The 18,214-nt window shown below is 49.2% G+C and overlaps 1 protein-coding gene across 1 annotated transcript; it reads right to left on the bottom strand.

The window, feature by feature from the left end:
* Positions 1-6,549: 6,549 nt before the first annotated feature.
* Positions 6,550-12,872, bottom strand: KLHL10 (kelch like family member 10). The gene is made up of 5 exons (XM_054382532.1): positions 12,760-12,872; positions 10,933-11,422; positions 8,770-9,384; positions 7,764-7,913; positions 6,550-6,852 (listed from the first exon to the last, which is right to left on the bottom strand). Exons 2-5 carry the CDS (start codon positions 11,350-11,352, stop codon positions 6,550-6,552), a joined length of 1,488 nt encoding a protein of 495 aa, XP_054238507.1. The 5' UTR covers positions 11,353-11,422; positions 12,760-12,872.
* Positions 12,873-18,214: the final 5,342 nt, after the last annotated feature.

Genomic DNA, 18,214 nt, shown 5'->3' with positions numbered 1-18,214 from the left:
GCAGGGCAGATGTATCAGCCTACAGTTGACTATGTTTGAATTATTAAATCAAGAATTTATTCCTTTGGGGGGAGAGATAATCACATCTTCTGCAAAATTATTTTTAATACAAACAAACCAGGCATTGAAAGTCTCAGCCTGCCCTGCCTGCAAACACAGCCTCTCAGATCTAGAAGGTCTTTATTTAAAATGCTCTTTAAAATGAGGTATTTTCTTGGTTTTCATGCAGTGCTTGTTCCAAGCAGAGGCACGGCTTCTTTCTGATGCCAGGGAGAAGCTTTCCTCTTCAAAGCAGGAAACAAATAATATCACAGAATCCCAGCTTGGTGGTATTGGATGGGACCTCTGGGCATCATCCAGTCCAACCCCTGAGCTAAAGCAGGGGCACCCACAGCAGCTTGCCCAGCATCACAATGTCCAGGTGGGTTTGGAATCTCTCCAGAGAAGGAAACCCCACAACCTCTGGGCAGCCTGCTCCAAGGCTCCAGCACCTTCACAGCAAAGAACTTTCTACTTCTGTTCAGGTGGAACCTCCTGGGTTCCAATTTATGCCTGTTGCCTCTTGTCCTGCTGAGCATTGATCAGATCCCCTCCCAGGCTGCTCTTCTCCAGACTCAGCATCCCCAGGTCTCTCAGCCTTTCCTCCTCACAGAGATGTTCCAGTCCCCTCAGCATCTTTGTAGCCTCTGCTGGACTCTCTCCAGTATTTCTCTATCTCTCTTGAACTGGCAAGCCCAGAACTAGATCCAGGATTCTGAATGTGGCCTCACCAATGCAGAGCAGAGAGGAGAATCTCCCTTGATGTGCTGCCCACACTCTTCTTCATGCACCTCAAGGAGACAATTGACCTTCTTGTCCATGAAAGCACATTGCTGGCTCATGGGGAGCTCCTTGTCCACCAGCATTCCCAGGTCCTTCTCTGTGGAGCTGGGGAACCTACTGGTGCTGATGCCCCTGATAGTTTCAATCCCAGTGATGCAAACCCATGGTGAAGTGGATGGTTGGGTGGCTGGTAGTAACTCACTTCCTTCTGACAGTAATGAGAGGAGCAGATGGGTTTGCACATGGGTTTTATTTCTGTTTCTATAAACAAACCTTTCTTCTGACTGCTGTGTTAGATGTATGGACTGGATGAGATGGTTCTGGCTGCTCCTGTGAGTCATGGTGATTACCCAACCCATGTGTTGGGTTTATAGGTCAAATCTGACACCTACTTTACTCCCAGTGAATAGAGGAGAGATATTTCATCTTTATAGATGACTGTAGTGACAGCATTCCAAATTAAAAATAAATAAAAAACAACCTGAGCTACCTTTAGTTGATGCTCCACAGCCAGAATAATTTCTGAAGCAATCTTCGTGGCTGTCTTGTGAGCTGTTAAGGGTATTCTGATATGAGACATGCAGCAGCTCTGGTTCTGTTCTCCTCTCTGACATGATGCTTGTAATAAGAAAATGCAGACCAGAACTTCAGACCTCAGCCCTGCCTCTTCCTAGCAGCTGAGGGTTTTATTTAAATGAGATGCTCTTCCCTTCCATCCAGCCACAGAAAATTAGCTAACCATAAAATGTGTTGGGTTGGAAGGGAACCTTGATTGAGAGGGAGAGCAAGTCCTGTGAGGAGCAGCTGAGGGAACTGGGGATGTTCATCCTAGAAAAAAAGGAGGCTGAAGGGAGACTTTCTGGCTCTCTACAACTCACAGAAAGGAGGTTGGAGCCAGGTGAGGGTCAGTCTCTTCTCCCAAGGAACAAGTGATAAGGCAAGAGGAATTGGCCCCAAGTTGCCCCAGGGGAAGTTTAAATTGGACATGAGGAACAATTTCTTCCCAGAAATGCTTGTCAAGGCCTGAAAGAGGCTGCCCAGGGCAGTGGTGAAATCCCCATCTCTGGAGGGGTTTCAAAGCCGTGGAGATGTGGTGCTGAGGGACATGGTTTGGTGTGACCTGGCAGTGCTGGGTGAATGGTTGGACTTGGTGATCTCAAAGGCCCTTTCCAACCAAAACAGTTCTATGAAAAGTGTCAGGCTGGTCCATCAAAATCCATCAGAAGTTGCTATTGTTCCACAGCTCACCTGAAAGCCATCACCAGGCAGGAAAGTTGTGACAGCATTTATCAGCAAGCCAAAACCGCAGTCTGAGGCATGCATAGGCTGGAGCAGAGTGTTTGCAGTCAGAGAACAGCAGTTTGCACAAATCCTGCTGGGATCAGATTATCCTTGACTTGACTTTCCTGATCCTTTGGTATGCTGCTCCATGGACATCCTTCTCAACTCCATCTCCTGGTTTTTCACTTTAATTCCTGGACTCCATTATCTGCTCTCCCCTGTGTTTAAGCCAGTTTTGCTTCACTTACTTCACACTTATCTTCTTCAGAAATTCGCTGTCTTTACACTTCAGCTCATTGCACTGTTGTGTTCTCCTCTCTCTGGCCACAGCTTGGTGTTATAACTGATAATTTATGCTTGGGGAATAGAGAAAAGGATATTTTTGTTCCTAAACTGCTGGGCTCTTTAGCAAAGCCTGTTCTTTGCAAAGCCTTCTCCACCACTAAAAATCCTTCAGATGTCCCTGGGTTGGGTTGGCATCTGCAGCCCAGATCTGGAGCATCCTTTCTCATTAAAGAAATAATGTTTTTTATAGAATCATAGAATTGTTTGGTTTTGTTGTTTGGTTTTTTTTTGTTTTGTTTTGTTTTGTTTTTTTTAAAAAAAAAAAAACTCTAAGATCATTCTTTATAGTGAGGGAGATAATACACTGGAACAGGTTGCTCAGGGAGGTTGTGGTTGCCCCCTCCCTGGAGGTGTTCAAGGCCAGGTTGGATGAGGCCTTGAGCAACCTGGGCTAGTGGCAGGTGTCCCTGCCCATGGGCAGGTTGTTTGGAACTGGATGATCTTAAAGGTCCCTTCCAACCCAAACCATCTATGGCTCTACAAATCATCCAGTCCAGCTGTCAACCTAAGACCACCATGGCCATTAAACCATGTCCCAAAGTGCCATGTCCATACTGTTTAATTCTCTCTGGGCTTGAATGGGAAACTGCTATAGGGTGAAGGTTTGAGATATGCTTTAGTTAATATACCTTTGGTGATGTTCAAGGCAAGATTCCTGTTCAAGGCAAGATCTGTTCAAGGAGGATGGGCCTGGGGTATCACAGGGGCTTGTGTGCTGAGGGAGTTAGTTAATAACATTGGATATTAGGGTTAGGTTGGGTATCAGGAATTAAAAAATTACCTGTTAGTGTTGTCAGGCATTAGAACAGGCTGCCCAGGGAGGTGGTGGATTCACCATCCCTGGAGGTGGTCAGAAAACATGTTGACATGGCACTTGGGGACATGGTCTAATGGCCATAGTGGTGTTGGGCCACTGTTGGGTTTGGTGATCTTAAAGATCTTTTAAAGTCTTAATGATTCCATGATTTTAAAGGCCATGGGGCTGGACTCTTGTCAGTGGCACCCAGTGACAGGACAAAGGGGCAACAGGCACAAATTAGGAGGTTCCACCTGAACAGGAGGAGAAATTTGTTTGGTGTGAGGGTGCTGGAGCCCTGGAGCAGACTGCCCAGAGAGGTTATGGAGTCTCCTTCTCTGGAGAGATTCCAACCCCACCTGGCCATTATGATCCTGGGCAAGCTGCTGTGGGTGCCCTTGCTTTAGCAGGTGGGGTTGGAGTGGATGATCTCCAGAGGTCTCTTCCATCCCCACCATGCTGGGATTCTGTGAAGTACTCAGAAAACAGGAATAACAACAGCTGATTGGTTCATGGGAGATAAAAACCTCTCCTCTACAGAACTCATTAATCACCCCAGCAAAGTTAGACATTTGTATAATCAACCATTTCCAACAACTCCTCGTTCCTTTTATCTCCTGATAAAAGGGGAAGCATTCAATTAGCAAACAGAGGCTTTAAAAGGGTGATTAAACAGAGCTCAGGAAATAATAACCCCAGTTAATGAGGAAGGTCTTTCTAGACTTGCCATTAAAGCTACTTTTGTAAAGAGAGCAGGAGCTTCAGCCAAGAAACTTCTCACTGCTCTGTGACCTAGTCAGGTCTGCTTTGCCCATGTGCAGATCAGCAGCCCTTGTGGTGTCCTTCTGAGTTTTGGTCTCCCAGCACAATTTCGTTGCCCCTAGGAATGTGCCAATGCCTTGGGAGACCCACTGCAGGGCAGCATCCTCTTTGCCACTGTCACAGGTCAGAGATGGGTTGGCTGCCAGACAAGCACTAGGTGCTTGCCATGAACCCCCCTGCATTCCCAAAGGGAAGAAAGGAAAGAGACTGATGGGGTGGGAGAAAAGCTCAACCAGCTGGGATTGAAAGAACAACCCCGAAGAACAAAGACAAAGAAACACAAACCAATATGGAACCCAAGTCCTGATGGCAATGGGGGCACCGTTGGCACCACTGATGCTGCAGGCAGGCACTGGGCAAGTCCCAGACTGGACTCAGAAGCAGAGGGGAACCAGATTCAGAAGCTGGATTCTGGAGCTGGATTGAGGAACACAGGGTGGGAATGGAAGACAGAAGGGAAAGAGTCCTCCTGGGACAATGGACAGTGGAGAAGAGGCTTGATCTTGGTGATCCTGCTTTCTCCTGCAGATGCCATCCATGGGCTGCAATCCCTCATTGGGCAGTTGAGTATCCCCTGTCCTGGCTGCTCCTCCCCACAGATGCAGCCCAAGGTGTGGCACAAGCTGTGGCAGTGCCCTTGGTGTGGCCAGGAGCATTTGTGCATTTGTGCAGCTCAGCCCTTGGCAGAACTCTCCCCATCAGCTTCTCCCTGCTAGAAGCACCTCTTGGCTGTGCAGCTGAGCTTCATCAAGTGGCTCCCTGAGCAGAGCCTGAGCTGGGAAGTCCCGGCCCTGACCAGAGCCAGCTCTGCTCCTTCTTACACAGCAAGACAGCTGTGATGCTGAGGATGTTTTACCAGGACCTACCATGTAGGGCAGGGATCTGCCATCTCCTGTGTTCAGGTCTGAGCACGTCTCTCACATTGCCATAGTTAACATGTGCTTGAAGAGCCTTGGAAATGGCATGCTGAGTGATTGATTTCATTTGCAAACATAACTGGTGTAGATTTCACTTCTCTGGTGAGCAAAGGAGAATTGGTTTTCAGAAGACATGGACAAACTGTGGCGTTAGGCTTTGCCTGTCCTTTGATGTGGCCTTGATCTAGTTTCAGGTGTCCCTGCTCACTGCTTGGGGGTTGGGCAAGATGACCATTGAGGGTTCCTTCAAACCTGATGTATTCTGTGATTTGTGTGTGGATGCTCCAAGGAACTCCACTCAGCAACAAAACCTGAGGACGCTCTCTCTCAAAGCCTCTGGAATATTTGCAGACACTTATCCTGATCCTAGGATCTTGGGCTTGGAAATAGTCAAATGTCAAACCAAAGGGTGCTGGGGTAGAAGTTTCCAGCTCTTGGAGGAGGACACTGGAAGCATAGAATTGTTTCAGTTGGAAAAACCCTCTAAGATCATCAAGCCCAACCTTCCATCCAGCACCACTGTGGCCATTAAACCATGTCCTGAAGTACCATGTCCACACATTTCTTGAACACTTCCAGGGATGGTGACTCCACCACCTCCCTGAACATCCTGTTCCGATGTCTGACCATGAAGGTACAAGGCAAATTCAATTCCATTTTCAGCCTCCTTTCCCCCAGCACTTTCAGAGCTGTTTATTTTCTGGCTGATGCTGAGGCAGGGTGAGCACACAGCTGCTGCCACAGCCCTGTCCCAGAAAAGTGACACCTCATTTATTCCAGACACGAAATAGCTGCTGTTACAGCCAATTAAGTGAGGAGGTGAGGTGAGGAGAGATGGGGACGTGTGGCTCCCTGCAGCTGCTGCCCATGCTCTTCTCCATGCTACTCAGGGTGGGAAAATGCCAACTTCCAGGGAAAAAAAAAAAAAAACAAACAAACAACCAAACACTTTGGTTTTAAGATGCTGCTTCTTATTTCAGTTGGGCTATGTTTTCCAGGTGGAAACTTCAGTTTCATTGTTGCTGACACTGAGGGGCTGGAACGTGTTCAGAGAAGGGCAGCAAAGCTGGTGAAGGGTCTGGAGAACAGATCTGGTGAGGAGCAGCTGAGGAACCTGGAGGTGTTTAGCCTGGAGAAAAGGAGGCTGAATCACAGAATCAGCCAGGTTGGAAGAGACCTCCAAGATCATCAAGTTCAACTGACAACCCAACCCTATCTAATCAACTAGACCATGGCACTAAGTGCCTCATCCAGGCTTTTCTTAAACACTTCCAGGGACATCGACCCCACCACCTCCCTGGGCAGCCCAGAAACCTCCTGACTTTCTCCAGCATTCCGTGGTACCTTTTCTTTTGGAAGCTGTTGTGTGGGTCACGGCTAACACCACATTTCACGATACCAGAGCGTGAACAAACCAACGATTTACAAACCAATGATTCCTTCAACCTTTATTGATCATTCTTATTTTCACCTACATGAAGGCATCGAGAAGGCATTCTCAGCTCAGCAGAGCTCTTTCAAACGGCTTGAGCTGCTGCTTGGAGAAGAGCTGACCCCGCAGCACCCTCATCTGGCCACGTAGTCGCGGACGTTGGGAAGGCCTGAGACGACGGTGCAGCTCAGGGCGCTGCGGTGCGTGCCCATGTCGCGGATGTCGTACCACTCGTTGGTGGCCTTGTCGTAATACTCCGCGTTGAAAGTGGTGGTGAAGCCGTTGAAGCCTCCCACCGCAAACAGGTGGTCGTCCACCACCTCGATGCCGAAGTTGCTGCGAGGGCAGAGCATGCTGGCCACCGGGCGCCAGGCGTTGGCCTCGGGGCTGTACGCCTCCGCGCTGTGGAGCCGCCTGAAGCCGTTAAAGCCTCCGACCTGGGGGATGCCAAAGGGACACAGGTGAGATGAGGGAACTAGATGAAAACCGTTTCCAACCCAAACCATTCTATGAGTTTTTGAAACGGCCAGACTGAAAGCCTAGGAACTGCAGAACACCAAAAGTATCACAGAGACACACAGAAATATTCAGATTGGAGAAGACCCTCAGGATCACCAAGTCCAACCCAGAACCCTACTCTGCAAGGTTCACCCCTAAACCATATCCCCAAGCACCACATCCAAACTACCTTCAAACATCCGGGGTTTGGTGATCCACCACCTCCCTGGGCAGCACATTCCAATGCCTGACCACCTTTGTAATGAAAAAATTGTTCCTAATGTCCACTCTAAATCTTCCCAGTTGCAGCCTGAGGCTGTTCCCTCTTGTTCTATCACTAATTACCTGGAAGAAGAGACCAGCACCAGCCTCTCTACAATGTCCTTTCAGGTAGTTGTAGACAGCAATGAGGTCTCCCCTCAGCCTCCTCTTTTCCAAACTAACCATCCCCAGCTCCTTCAGTTGCTCCTCATAAGATTTATTCTCCAGGCCCTTCCCCAGCTTTGTTACCCTCCTCTGTGCTGGCTCCAGCACCTCCACATCTTTCCTGTATTGAGGTGCCCAAAACTGTCCACAATACTCAAGGTGTGGCCTCACCAGAGCTGAGTACAAGGGGACAATCCCCTCCCTACTCCTGCTGGACACAGCATTTCTGATACAAGCCAGGATGCCATTGGCTTTCTTGGCCTCCTGGGCACACTGCTTGCTCATATTCAGCTGCTTGTCCATTAGAACCCCCAGGTCCCTTTCTGCCAGACAGCTTTCCAGCCACACTGCCCCAAGCCTATAGCCTAAGTGTGTGCTCCAAGAGGTGGGTGGTGGTGTGGCCTAGGTGCCACTTCTCCCTTACCGCGTACACTTCGTTGTCATAAGCGATCACACCCACTCCACTTCTTCTTCTGCTCATCGGGGCTATGAAGGTCCACTGATTGGTGGCAACGTTGTACACTTCAGCAGTGATCAAGCATTCAGTCCCATTGAAACCACCGCAGATGTACACCTGGTTGCAGGAGAAAACCCAACTGTTATACTCATGGCGGGAGGACGCGTTGGAGACAACATGAATGGTGTGGCTGGGTTTTTGAGGGAGGTTTGGTTTGCTTTTGCTGGGAATAATTCTGTCATCCTGGGTTTGAAGGAGTGAAAGTGCAGGGAGATGTTGAGGGCAGCAGGGTTTGGACCTGTTATTTCCAGAACTGCATGAAGCAGATAGCCCTACATGGTACTTCGCTTGTGGCCAGGAAAAGTGCTGGCTAGCAGCAAGTGGGCCATTGGTGGTGAGCAGCAACTTGTCCTATCACAGGACACCACTGAAAAGAGCCTGGCCCTTTCTTCTTGGCTCCTACCCATCAGATATTTATAAACATGTATAAGGTCCCCTCTCAGGCTGCTCTTTTCCAGAATAAACAGCCCCAGGTCTCTCAGCCTTTCCTCATCAGACAGATGCTCCACAGCTTTCCTGGTCCCACAGCTCCTCTTTTCTACCTAGATGATGACCTCAGAGTGGTAGCTGTGTTTATGGGGTAAGTAGCCTAGAAAGAGCCCACCTCAATGCATGCTGTAGGAGAGGACAGGCACTTTCTTCACAGAATCACTTTCTTGTTGTAGAATTATAGAATTGTTTTGGTTGGAAAAGATCTCTAAGATCATGAGTCCACCACCACCACCATGGCCATTAAACCATTCCCCCAAGTGCCATGTCCACGTGTTTCTTGAGCACCTCCAGGGACGGTGACTCCACCAGCTTCCTGGGCAGCCTGTTCAACGCCTGACCACTCTCTGCACCGGTGTGCTGCCTCCTCCAGCTCACTGCATTTCACCCTGGACCCCCCTCAAGCATCCGATGGTCCGTTTACCTTGTCCTGCAGCGAGGCTGCGCTGGCGTCACTTCTCTGCTCGTGCATGGGGGCGATCATTGTCCACTGGTTGGTCTCTGCCTCGTAGCGCTCCGCCGTGTTGAGGCGAACGTGCCCATCAAACCCTCCCATGGCGTAGATGACGTTGTTGAGGACGGCCACGCTGACGTAGCACCGCTTGAAGTGCATGGGGGCCACCTCCTGCCACGTCTTCTGAAGCAGGTCGAACCTCTTGACGCTGCTGGAACAATCCACGCTGTCAAAGCCCCCGATGATGTAGATGAAGCCTTTCAAATAGGCAGCATTGTGGTAGGCAAGGGGACCTTCGTCTTTACAGGTAATGTCCACCCACTGGTCCACGCGGGGGTCATAGACCTCGATGGCATTGGTTGGGCTCTCCCCGCTCCAGCCTCCGATGGCAAAGAGGATGGAGTATGGGAGGCGAGGCCGACTGAGGGGGGTGACCACGTCAGAGGCTGGGCCATTCATGCTGAGCTGGTACATTTCTGTCAGGGCATTTATGATGAGAAGTTTGCAGTCCTCACTGTCCCTCACGTAATGGTGAGTTTGGACATTGGCCAGGAAGTATTCTGCTGGCATCAGTGCCAGGCGTACCTGGAAAGGGCAAACAGGAGGTTAGAATGTTCAGGTAGATGGTTTTCACCTTGGTATCCTTGGTGCATGATGCCTCCAGTGCTGGATGTCCCCTAGTTCTGAATGGTTCCAGTGCTGGATGTCCCCTAGTTCTGAATGGTTCCACTGCTGGATGTCACCTAGTGCTGGATGGCTTCTAGTTGTGGATGGCTCCAGTGCTGGATGTCTCCTAGTTCTGGATGTTTCCAGTGCTGGATGGCTCCAGTTCTGGGTGAAGGGCCTGGAGAATAAATCTTATGAGGAGCAACTGAGGGAGCTGTGGATGGTTAGTTTGGAAAAGAGGAGGCTGAGGGGAGACCTCATTGCTCTCTACAACTACCTGAAAGGACTTTGTAGAGAGGCTGGTGCTGGTCTCTTCTCTCAGATAATTAGTGATAGAACAAGAAGGAATGGACTCAAGCTATGACTGGGTAGGTTTAGACTGGACATTAGGAAATAATTTTTCACAGCAAGAGTCGTCAGGCATTGGAATGTGCTGCCCAGGGAAGTGGTTGAGTCACCAACCCTGGATGTGTTTAAAGGTCATTTGTATGTGGTGCTTTGGGATATGGCTTAGGGTGAACTTTGTAGAGTAAGGCTATTGGTTGGACTTGGTGATCCTGAGGGTGTTTTCCAACCTGAATGATTCTGTGATTCTGTGGACGCCTTCAGTGCTGGAAGGCATCTCATTCTGGATGGCTCCAATGGTGGATGTTTTCCTGCATGTAGACTGAAGCTGCCCTAACTCCTGCTGGTGGGCACAGAACAGCTTATCTGGGCACAGAACAGCTTATCTGGGCAAATCGTACAGCCACAGACTGGTTTGGGTTGGAAAAGACTTTTAAAGCTCATCCAGTCCAACCCCACTGTGATCAGCAAGGACATCTGTAGCTCAGAGCCCCAAACAATCTGATCTGCAGTGGTTCCAGAGATGGGAGGTCTACCACCTCTTTGAATAACCTAGGCCAGGCTCTCACCACCCTGAAATGCTCATCAGCATTGTGTATGGAGAGATAATGTCACAGAATCATAGAATCATAGAATGCAATGGGTGGGAAAGGACCTCTAGAGGTCATCTGGTCCAACCACCTTGCAGTCAGCAGAGAAATTTGCAGTGAAAGCAGATTGCTTGGGGCCCCATCAAGACTGACCTTGAATGTCTCTAGGGATGGGACCTCCACCACCTTCCTGGGTAACCTGTTTCATTGTTCCACCACCCTCACAGTAAAGAACTTCTTCCTGATGTCCAGTCTATTAGCCCTTGTCAAAAGTCCCTCCCTGGCTTTCTTGTAGCCCCCCTCAGGTACTGGAAGGCTGCTCTAAGGTCTCCCTGAAGCCTTCTCTTCTCCAGGCTGAACAATCCCAACTCTCCCAGCACGTCTTTGTAAAAGAGGTGCTCCAGTCAAACCCACACCGTGCCCTAGCTGTGAGGAACAGTTAAACTCTAAACATGAAGAAAAAGCACTGCAAAGGCCTTCTCCATGCCAAACAGTGCAGAACCACCCAGGTCCACATTGTGACATCACTCACCTGGCTCAGCAGGACAGCAAGGTGCTGCCTCCTGTTCTGTGGGTCATGATCTACCCATTTCAGAACAGTCTCAAACACAATCCCTTCATGTCCCACATTGAGTTCATCCTTCTCTATGATGGCTTTGAGGTCATTAACCGAGAGGTCTGCAAATCCCGCGGAGACCTCAGCCATCTGCTTGAAGTGGTGGAGGATGAAGACGAAGGCTGCTTCTCGCAGGTCAGGGCAGCAGTAGGTATCTGTGAGTCTCCAGATGTCGAGGCAGTTTTCCAAGCTTAGCTGGGACTTGAGGAACTCACCACACAGCTTGAGGAGCCCAGTGACTTTGAGGTAGTCTGCTGTGACGAGCAAGTCCTTCACGTTGTGCCATGCGACTGCTATCGTCCCGGTGTAGATGTACTCAATGATTTGCCTCATCATTTCTGCTGAAAAGCCATGGATTTCATAGACTTTCTTCTTTGTCTCATTCCACCTGCTGCTGAACAAAGTCCTGGATAAACCAAAGGAGGATTGTGTGAAAACCCTTTGTTTTGGAGGGGGGGGTGTTTGTGTGCGTTAATCCCAGACCCTGCTATCCCCTATGATTTCCTCTCCAGGCACCGGTTTGGCCACTTAGCAGGGATACCTTCCCAGTCAAAGGTGGGTCAGCCAGGCTGACCATGTTGCCAGCCCTGCACCACATCTGGCTGGTTGCCAGACACTACCTCCAGAGCTGATGTATCATCATATAACCATAATTTTTTTTTTTTTTTTTTGTTGGAAAAGATCTTCAAGATCATCAAGTCCAACCAAGTCTATCTTGACTATAGGCTTGGATTTGATGGGGTTCCAAAGTCTATGAAGGTCCCAAAGCCTCCATAAAATCTAGTGGCATAGAGGGGCATTTTCATAGAATTATCAAATAATTTGGGTTGGAAGGGACCTTAAAGATCATCTAGTTCTGATCCCCCTGCCATGGCAAGGGACACTTTCCACTAGATCAGGTTGCTCAGGGCCCTGTCCAGCCTGGCCTCAAACACTTCTAACTCTACCAAGTCTGGTTCTGAACCATGCCCCTCAGCACCACATTGACCTTTTCAGAAAGTCTTACGTGATCTTCTTCACTGAAGAAAGAAGATGCGGCTTTGAATAGGTGAGAAGTACCTGATCTGGAGAGAGACAGCAAATCCCAGGTGGCCAGAGGGTCCACATAGCTTACTGAGTTTGTGAGGCGTTTTCCAGCATGATACCAGGTTGTGGATTGATTCTGGTGTGCAGGGAGGTACCAGGACTATGGAGAACTGCTGGATGAAAGTGTTAGTGATGGGAGCACTGGAGATCCACTCCAGGAGTGTGAGCCAGACCAGGACATGCTGTTTACAGATTCACAGGATACATTCAGTTGGAAGAGACTCTCAAAGGTCATCTTGTCCAACCCCCCTGCAGTCAGCAGGGATACCCTGGGCAACCTGTTCCGTTATTCTACCACCTTCATTGTGAAGAACTTCATCCTCATGTCCAACCTAAATCTCCCCTGCTCCAGTTTCAGACCATTGCCCCTTATCCTATCACTACAGACCCTTCTGAACAGTCCCTCCCCAGCTTTCCTGTAGGTCCCCTTCAGATATCGAACTGCAGCTCTAAGGTCTCCCTGGGGCCTTCTCCAGGCTGAACAATCCCAACTCTCTCAGCCTGTCCCTATAGAAGAGGTGCTCCAACCCTCTGATTATCTTTGTGGCCCTTCTCTAGACATCAGGTCCATGTCCTCTTCTTGTGTGAGGGTCCCAAATCTAGACCAAATCCTCCAGGTGAGTCCTGTCTCCATCCCCTCTTGTTTCAACCACTGACCTGAAGTAGTCGCTGCATCTAGAGAGGACGACCTTGTGAACATTGAATTCAACCCCATCCACTCTGAGGGTCACATCGCAGTGCTCCCCTTCCTGAAGAATCTCACTGAAGGTAGTGCAAATTGCAGGGCTCTTGCTCCCCTCCATGGTTGCAGAAGACTATTTGTTGGGTGCCAAGCTGTGGCCCATGCTGAAACCAGAACCTCTCCAGAGGTGCTCACTGTGTATTGGACCTTGACCCCCAAGCATTGTCTCTTAAACACTGTCTGATATTGTGACATCGCCCCATCATGACACATGAAGGGCTCTTTGTGACTTCCTCTGCAGGAAATGGGGTCCTGGTCCTCATGGCTACCTGTCTCCATGGCTGACCTGAGCCTTCCTTCAACCACAGCCAAGATGACACTGGACCCTGTACCTGTACCCTGCTGATGGCAGTTCTGATGACAATTAGGGGGCTGGAACATCTCTGCTGTGAAAGAGTTTGGGTTGTTCAGTCTGGAGAAGAGAAGGCTCCAGGGTGTCCTTCTGGTGGCCTTTCAGTGCTTATAGGGGCAAATCAGAAAGCTGGGGACAGGCTTTTGATGACTTGAACCGAAAGAAGGAGATTCAGAGTGGAGAGAAGAGAGGAAGAAATGTTTGTGCCAGTGGGTGGTGAGTGCCTGTCCCAGGCTGCCCAGAGAGGTGGGAGATGCCCCATCCCTGGAAGTGTGCAAGGCCAGGTTGGATGAGGCCTTCAGCAACCTGGTCTAATGGAAGGTGTTCCTGCCCATGGTGGGGGAGGTGGAACTGGATGATCCTTAAGGTCCCTTCCAACCCAAACCATCTGATGATTCTATGAAAATCCTCCTCTGTGCCACCAAATTCTATGGAAACTTTGGAGCCCTACCAAATCCAAGACTAAAGTCAATCATTTCCAGATGTGGATGAAAATACCATTTAATATCTACATTTTGACCAGTGGCAGCCCCAGAATCTCTTCTCCTTAAGCTCTCCTCAAGCTCTCCTCTTGCCTTTCTGTATCTCACCCACCACAACCATTCTGAGGACATAGCAGATTGAGCTACTGTGGTCAGGCCAGCGCAGCTTGGTCTCCTGGTGGGGACTGGTGAGGACAGGAAGGCAGTTTAATTGTGTTTTACAGACTGCATTAAGAGTGAGTTTCCTGTTGAGGAACAGAAGAAATACTCTTCTCTTACTGTTCATTTCCAGAAGATTTATACCTGTGTGTATAGAAATTGTACAATTATCCAGTTCTTAACGGACCCAGGCACTAATTACAGCAGGTTGTGCACAGACATTAATCTTTCTAATAACCTTCAGAAGACATAGTGAATCTTTGGTTGGAGTGAGCTCTTCTGGTTTGTTGTCTTTCTACACTTCTGCCCCACACCCTGGAAAGGTTCTGCCCCTTTACTCTGCTCTTCTGAGACTCCACCTTGAATACTGCCTCCAGTTCTGGTGTCCTTATCATAAGAAGGACACAGAGCAGTTAGAGTGACTCCAGAGGAGGGCCACAAGGATGACCCAAGGGCTGGAGCACCTCTGCTGTGAGGATAGGCTGAGGAAACTGGGGTTGTTCAGCCTGGAGAAGACCCTGAGGGGACTTTAAAGCTGCCTTCCAATACCTGAAGGAATCCTACAGGAAGGCTGGGGAGGGACTTTTTATAAGGGTGTCTAGCAACAGGACAAGGGGGAATGGTTTGAAGCTGAGGGAGAGTAGATTTAGATTGGATCTTACAAAGAAGTTCTTCCATATGAGGGTGGTGAGACTCTGCAATAAGTTGCCCAAGAAGGCCGTGGATACCTCCTCCCTGGAAGTGTTCAAGGCTAGGTTGGATGAGGCCTTGAGCACCCAAGTCTAGTTGAGAGGTGTCCCTGCCCTTGGTGGGGAGGTTGGAGTAGCTGATCATTAAGGTCCCTTCCAACCTAGGCTATTCTGTCATGGTTCTCTGGTAGTGGTGGCCACTCAACTCATGTTGTACCCAGAGGTACATCTGGGTGAAAAATAGTGGTTTGGAGAAGGCTCTTTGACACTTTGAACACACATGGCTAGAGGTGGAAAGTGTGATCTGATCTGATGTCTCCTGAAAGAATCTCTGGGTAGATTTCTTGCTCTTTCAGTTAAATTGAAATGGAGTTGGCTTTTTTGCCAGAAAAGCCATTTTTTTTCTCTGTAGCTGGATGAAAAGTGTAGGGTTTGTGATCTCACACACACTCAGTGTGGTGCAATCTAATGTGATGTGAGTGGAACAAGCAGGACATCGATATACAGACATCAGGAGAAGATTTCACTTCCCCACCCTGCAACAGGAACCAGAAGGCAGGGGTTGAGCTAGCCCTGCACTTGGGAGAGTTAAGAAGTGGTTTACAACATCCAGCTGGTAGTTGCTGTCCTCCAGTAGCCAGGTCAAAGAAAATTGGGTTTTGTTATCTCTGGAAGCTCTCGGTTTTGCAAAGAAGTGTCACTGTAAGAATATTTTTTTTTGCTTAGTAGGAGAAAATATTCCTCCTGATTGACTGTGTGGCTAACACAAGTCCAGGAAGGGTAGCAGATTATGCTTTATGGAATAATTTCCTTAATCCTGGGGGCTGATTGAAGGTTGAGGTTGTGAGGATCACAGAAAGATGCTTTATTACCACTGGTGTTGCTGATCTGGCTTCTAGAATTCTTAGCAGAAATCCTGTATGAGTTTCTCCTGAAGATCACATCTTCCTTAGTCCTCTTTTAAAGTGGTTCAATGAGAACAGAGTTCAAGACCTGACTTCTTTTGCACCAGAATACTGAAGAGCATTTGGGAGTCATCTCAGAGAAGGAGAATCCACAACCTCTCTGGGCAGCTTGATCCAGGGATCCAGCACCCTCACACCAAACAAGTTTCTCCTCATCTCCAGGTGGAACCTCCTGAGTTGTAGTTTGTGTCTGTTGCCCCTTTTCCTGTCACTGGGCACCACTGACAAGAGTCTGGCCACACCTTCTTGCCCCCCACAGCTCCTTTAGCTCTTGCTGATCATTGATCAGATCCCCTCTCAGGCTGCTCTTCTGCAGGCTCAAGTCTCTCAACCTTTCCTCCTCACAGAGATGTTCCAGGCCACTCAGCATCTTTGGAGCCTCTACTGGACTCTCTCCAGTAGTTCCCAGGCCCTCTTGAACTGGGAAGCTCAGAACTGGGCACAGCACTCCAGATGTGGCCTCAGGAGGGCAGAATAGAGGGGGAGGAGAACCTCCCTTGATGTTCATCTTAATGCACCCCAGGAGACCAGTGGCCTTCTTGGCCATGAGGGCACACTGCTGTCCCATGGGTAACTCTGTCCACCAAGGACTCTGAGGTCTTGTCCAGCAAAGCCCTGTAGATCATTGTCTGAGTGCAGGCAAATGTACCTGAGCTCCTCAATCTGTCTGTTGTTCCTCAACACCCATGGAGCCCTGTCAAGTTTTCCAGGACATTTAGTTATGCCAAAAATCCAGTTTCATTTCCTAGCAGCGCTGGAGGGTTACCTCTTCAGCCTGGTTTCACCTCCAGGAGCAGCAGTGGTGCTTGATGCTATGCAGTGGTGGCCCAGGCAGCAGTGAAAGCCTGCAAAGAAGCACAGGTTTGGATCATGGTGTTGGATATTTTGCTTCAGTGAAAGTGAAAGTTCATGAAAACAACTTCAATCTCTTTCCAGTTCATGTGGGAAGAGGAGAATGAGACCACAACCCTTCCTCCTGGACAAAAATCTTCCCATCCAAGCCTAGGTGTACTCACAATGGGCTTGATGATCTTAAAGCTTAAAGCTCTCTTCCAACCAAGATGATTCTATGAGAAGGCAATAGAGAGGTGAAGGGCTTCCAGGAAACAGAGAGCTTTTCCCCCACAAGGCCAAAGCCAGGGGTATGCTAGAGGAGCACACTATGAAGATCAAGGCTCATGGATAGCAACTCATCCTTTCTGCTTTCTGCAAATCTGCTGTTGTGGGAGGTGTCTCTGCCCATGGTGGCAGATTCCCTTCCGACACAAACCATTCTATGATTCTGTGATACAGACACTTGGTATTTCAACACACTTGCCTCCTAAAATTGATCTCAGATTGGAACATCTTCACTTTGAGGGTTCTGGATACCTGGAGCAGGCTGCCCAGAGAGGTTGTGGAGTCTCCAAACCCACCTAGATGTGGTGACGCTGGGCAAGCTGCTGTGGTTGCCCCTGCTTTAGCAGTGTGGTTGGACTGGATGATCATGCCCTTGTACTCTGCACTGCTGAGGCCACACCTTGAGGGCTGGGTTCAGTTTGGGCACCTCTCTTCAAGAAGGACATCGAGGTGCTGGAGCAGAGAAGGGCAGTGAAGCTGGTGAAAGGTCTGGAGAACAGGTCTGGTGAGGAAGAGATGAGGATTCTTTACTCTGGAGAAGAGGAGGCTCAGGGGAGACCTCATTGCTCTCTACAGCTCCCTGAAAGGTGGGGGAGGTCTCTTCTCCCCAGTATCAGGTGATAGAACAAGAGAAAATGGCCTGAAACTATGCCAGGGGAGGTTTAGGTTGGATAGTGGGAAAAATGTCTTTGCTGCAAGAGTGGTCAGGCATTGGAACAGGCTGCCTGGGGAGGTGGTGGAGTCACCATCCCTGGAGATGTTCAAGAAATGTGTGGAAATGGCACTTGACATGGCACATGGTTTAGTGGCCACGGTGGTGTTGGGTTGAAGGTTGTACTTGATGATCTTAGAAGCCTTTTCCAACCAAAGCAATTCCATGATCTCCAGAGATTCCTTCCAGCCCCCACTACTCTGGAGTTCTGTGACATGGGTGATGAGGAGGAAGGTGCCCAAAATTCCCAAGTAGGCTCCCCTGTCATGCAGGGAGGCATTAGGGATATCCCCAGTGAAGTGAAATGGTTTTTAATGTGATTGGTGAGCTCTGAAACAGGCACCACTTGATCCTCTCCTCCTGGACACAGCTAAATATGTCTTGAAGGGATTAGCTTCTCTGTACCAAATCTGCTTACATCCAACCTGAAAAAAGCTCCCTGACAATATCCAGAGTCAGGATTTCATTTCTCCTGCCATAGAAGCTGGCATGCAATGACATTGCCTGCAAGTACAAAGCTGGAAGTGGGGAGATTCAGGCTGGACGTGAGGAAGAAGTTCTTCACCATGAGAGTGGTGAGAGCCTGGAATGGGCTGCCCAGGGAGGTAGTTGAGGCCCCATCCTTGGAGGTGTTTAAGGCCAGGCTGGATGAGGCTCTGGCCAGCCTGATCTGGTGTGAGGTGTCCCTGCCCATGGCAGGGGGGCTGAAACTAGATGATCCTTGTGATCCCTTCCAACCCTGACTGATTCTATGATTCTATTCTATGATTCTACTGGAGTGGGAGGGGGGAAGAAGGAAATTGAGAGAGATCAGAGAAGGATTTGGATAACTGAAGGACTGTGGAAAGATTATAAGGAGAATGTTGAAGAGGCTCTTCTTTGTCGATACCTG

Source organism: Indicator indicator, chromosome 7 (assembly GCF_027791375.1).
Source record: "Indicator indicator isolate 239-I01 chromosome 7, UM_Iind_1.1, whole genome shotgun sequence".
Taxonomy (NCBI): domain Eukaryota; kingdom Metazoa; phylum Chordata; class Aves; order Piciformes; family Indicatoridae; genus Indicator; species Indicator indicator.
The sequence above is the reverse complement of the archived record's forward strand: the minus strand, read 5'-3'. Positions and strand labels throughout refer to the sequence as shown.

Coding starts and splice junctions, on each gene's coding strand:
- KLHL10 (XM_054382532.1), bottom strand. CDS start 11,352: ATGATGAGGCAAATCATTGAGTACATCTACACCGGGACGATAGCAGTC. Junction 7,914..8,769: donor CAGCCTCGCTGCAGGACAAG/GTAAACGGACCA, acceptor TCCTGCAACCAG/GTGTACATCTGCGGTGGTTT. Junction 6,853..7,763: donor ATGACAACGAAGTGTACGCG/GTAAGGGAGAAG, acceptor GGCATCCCCCAG/GTCGGAGGCTTTAACGGCTT.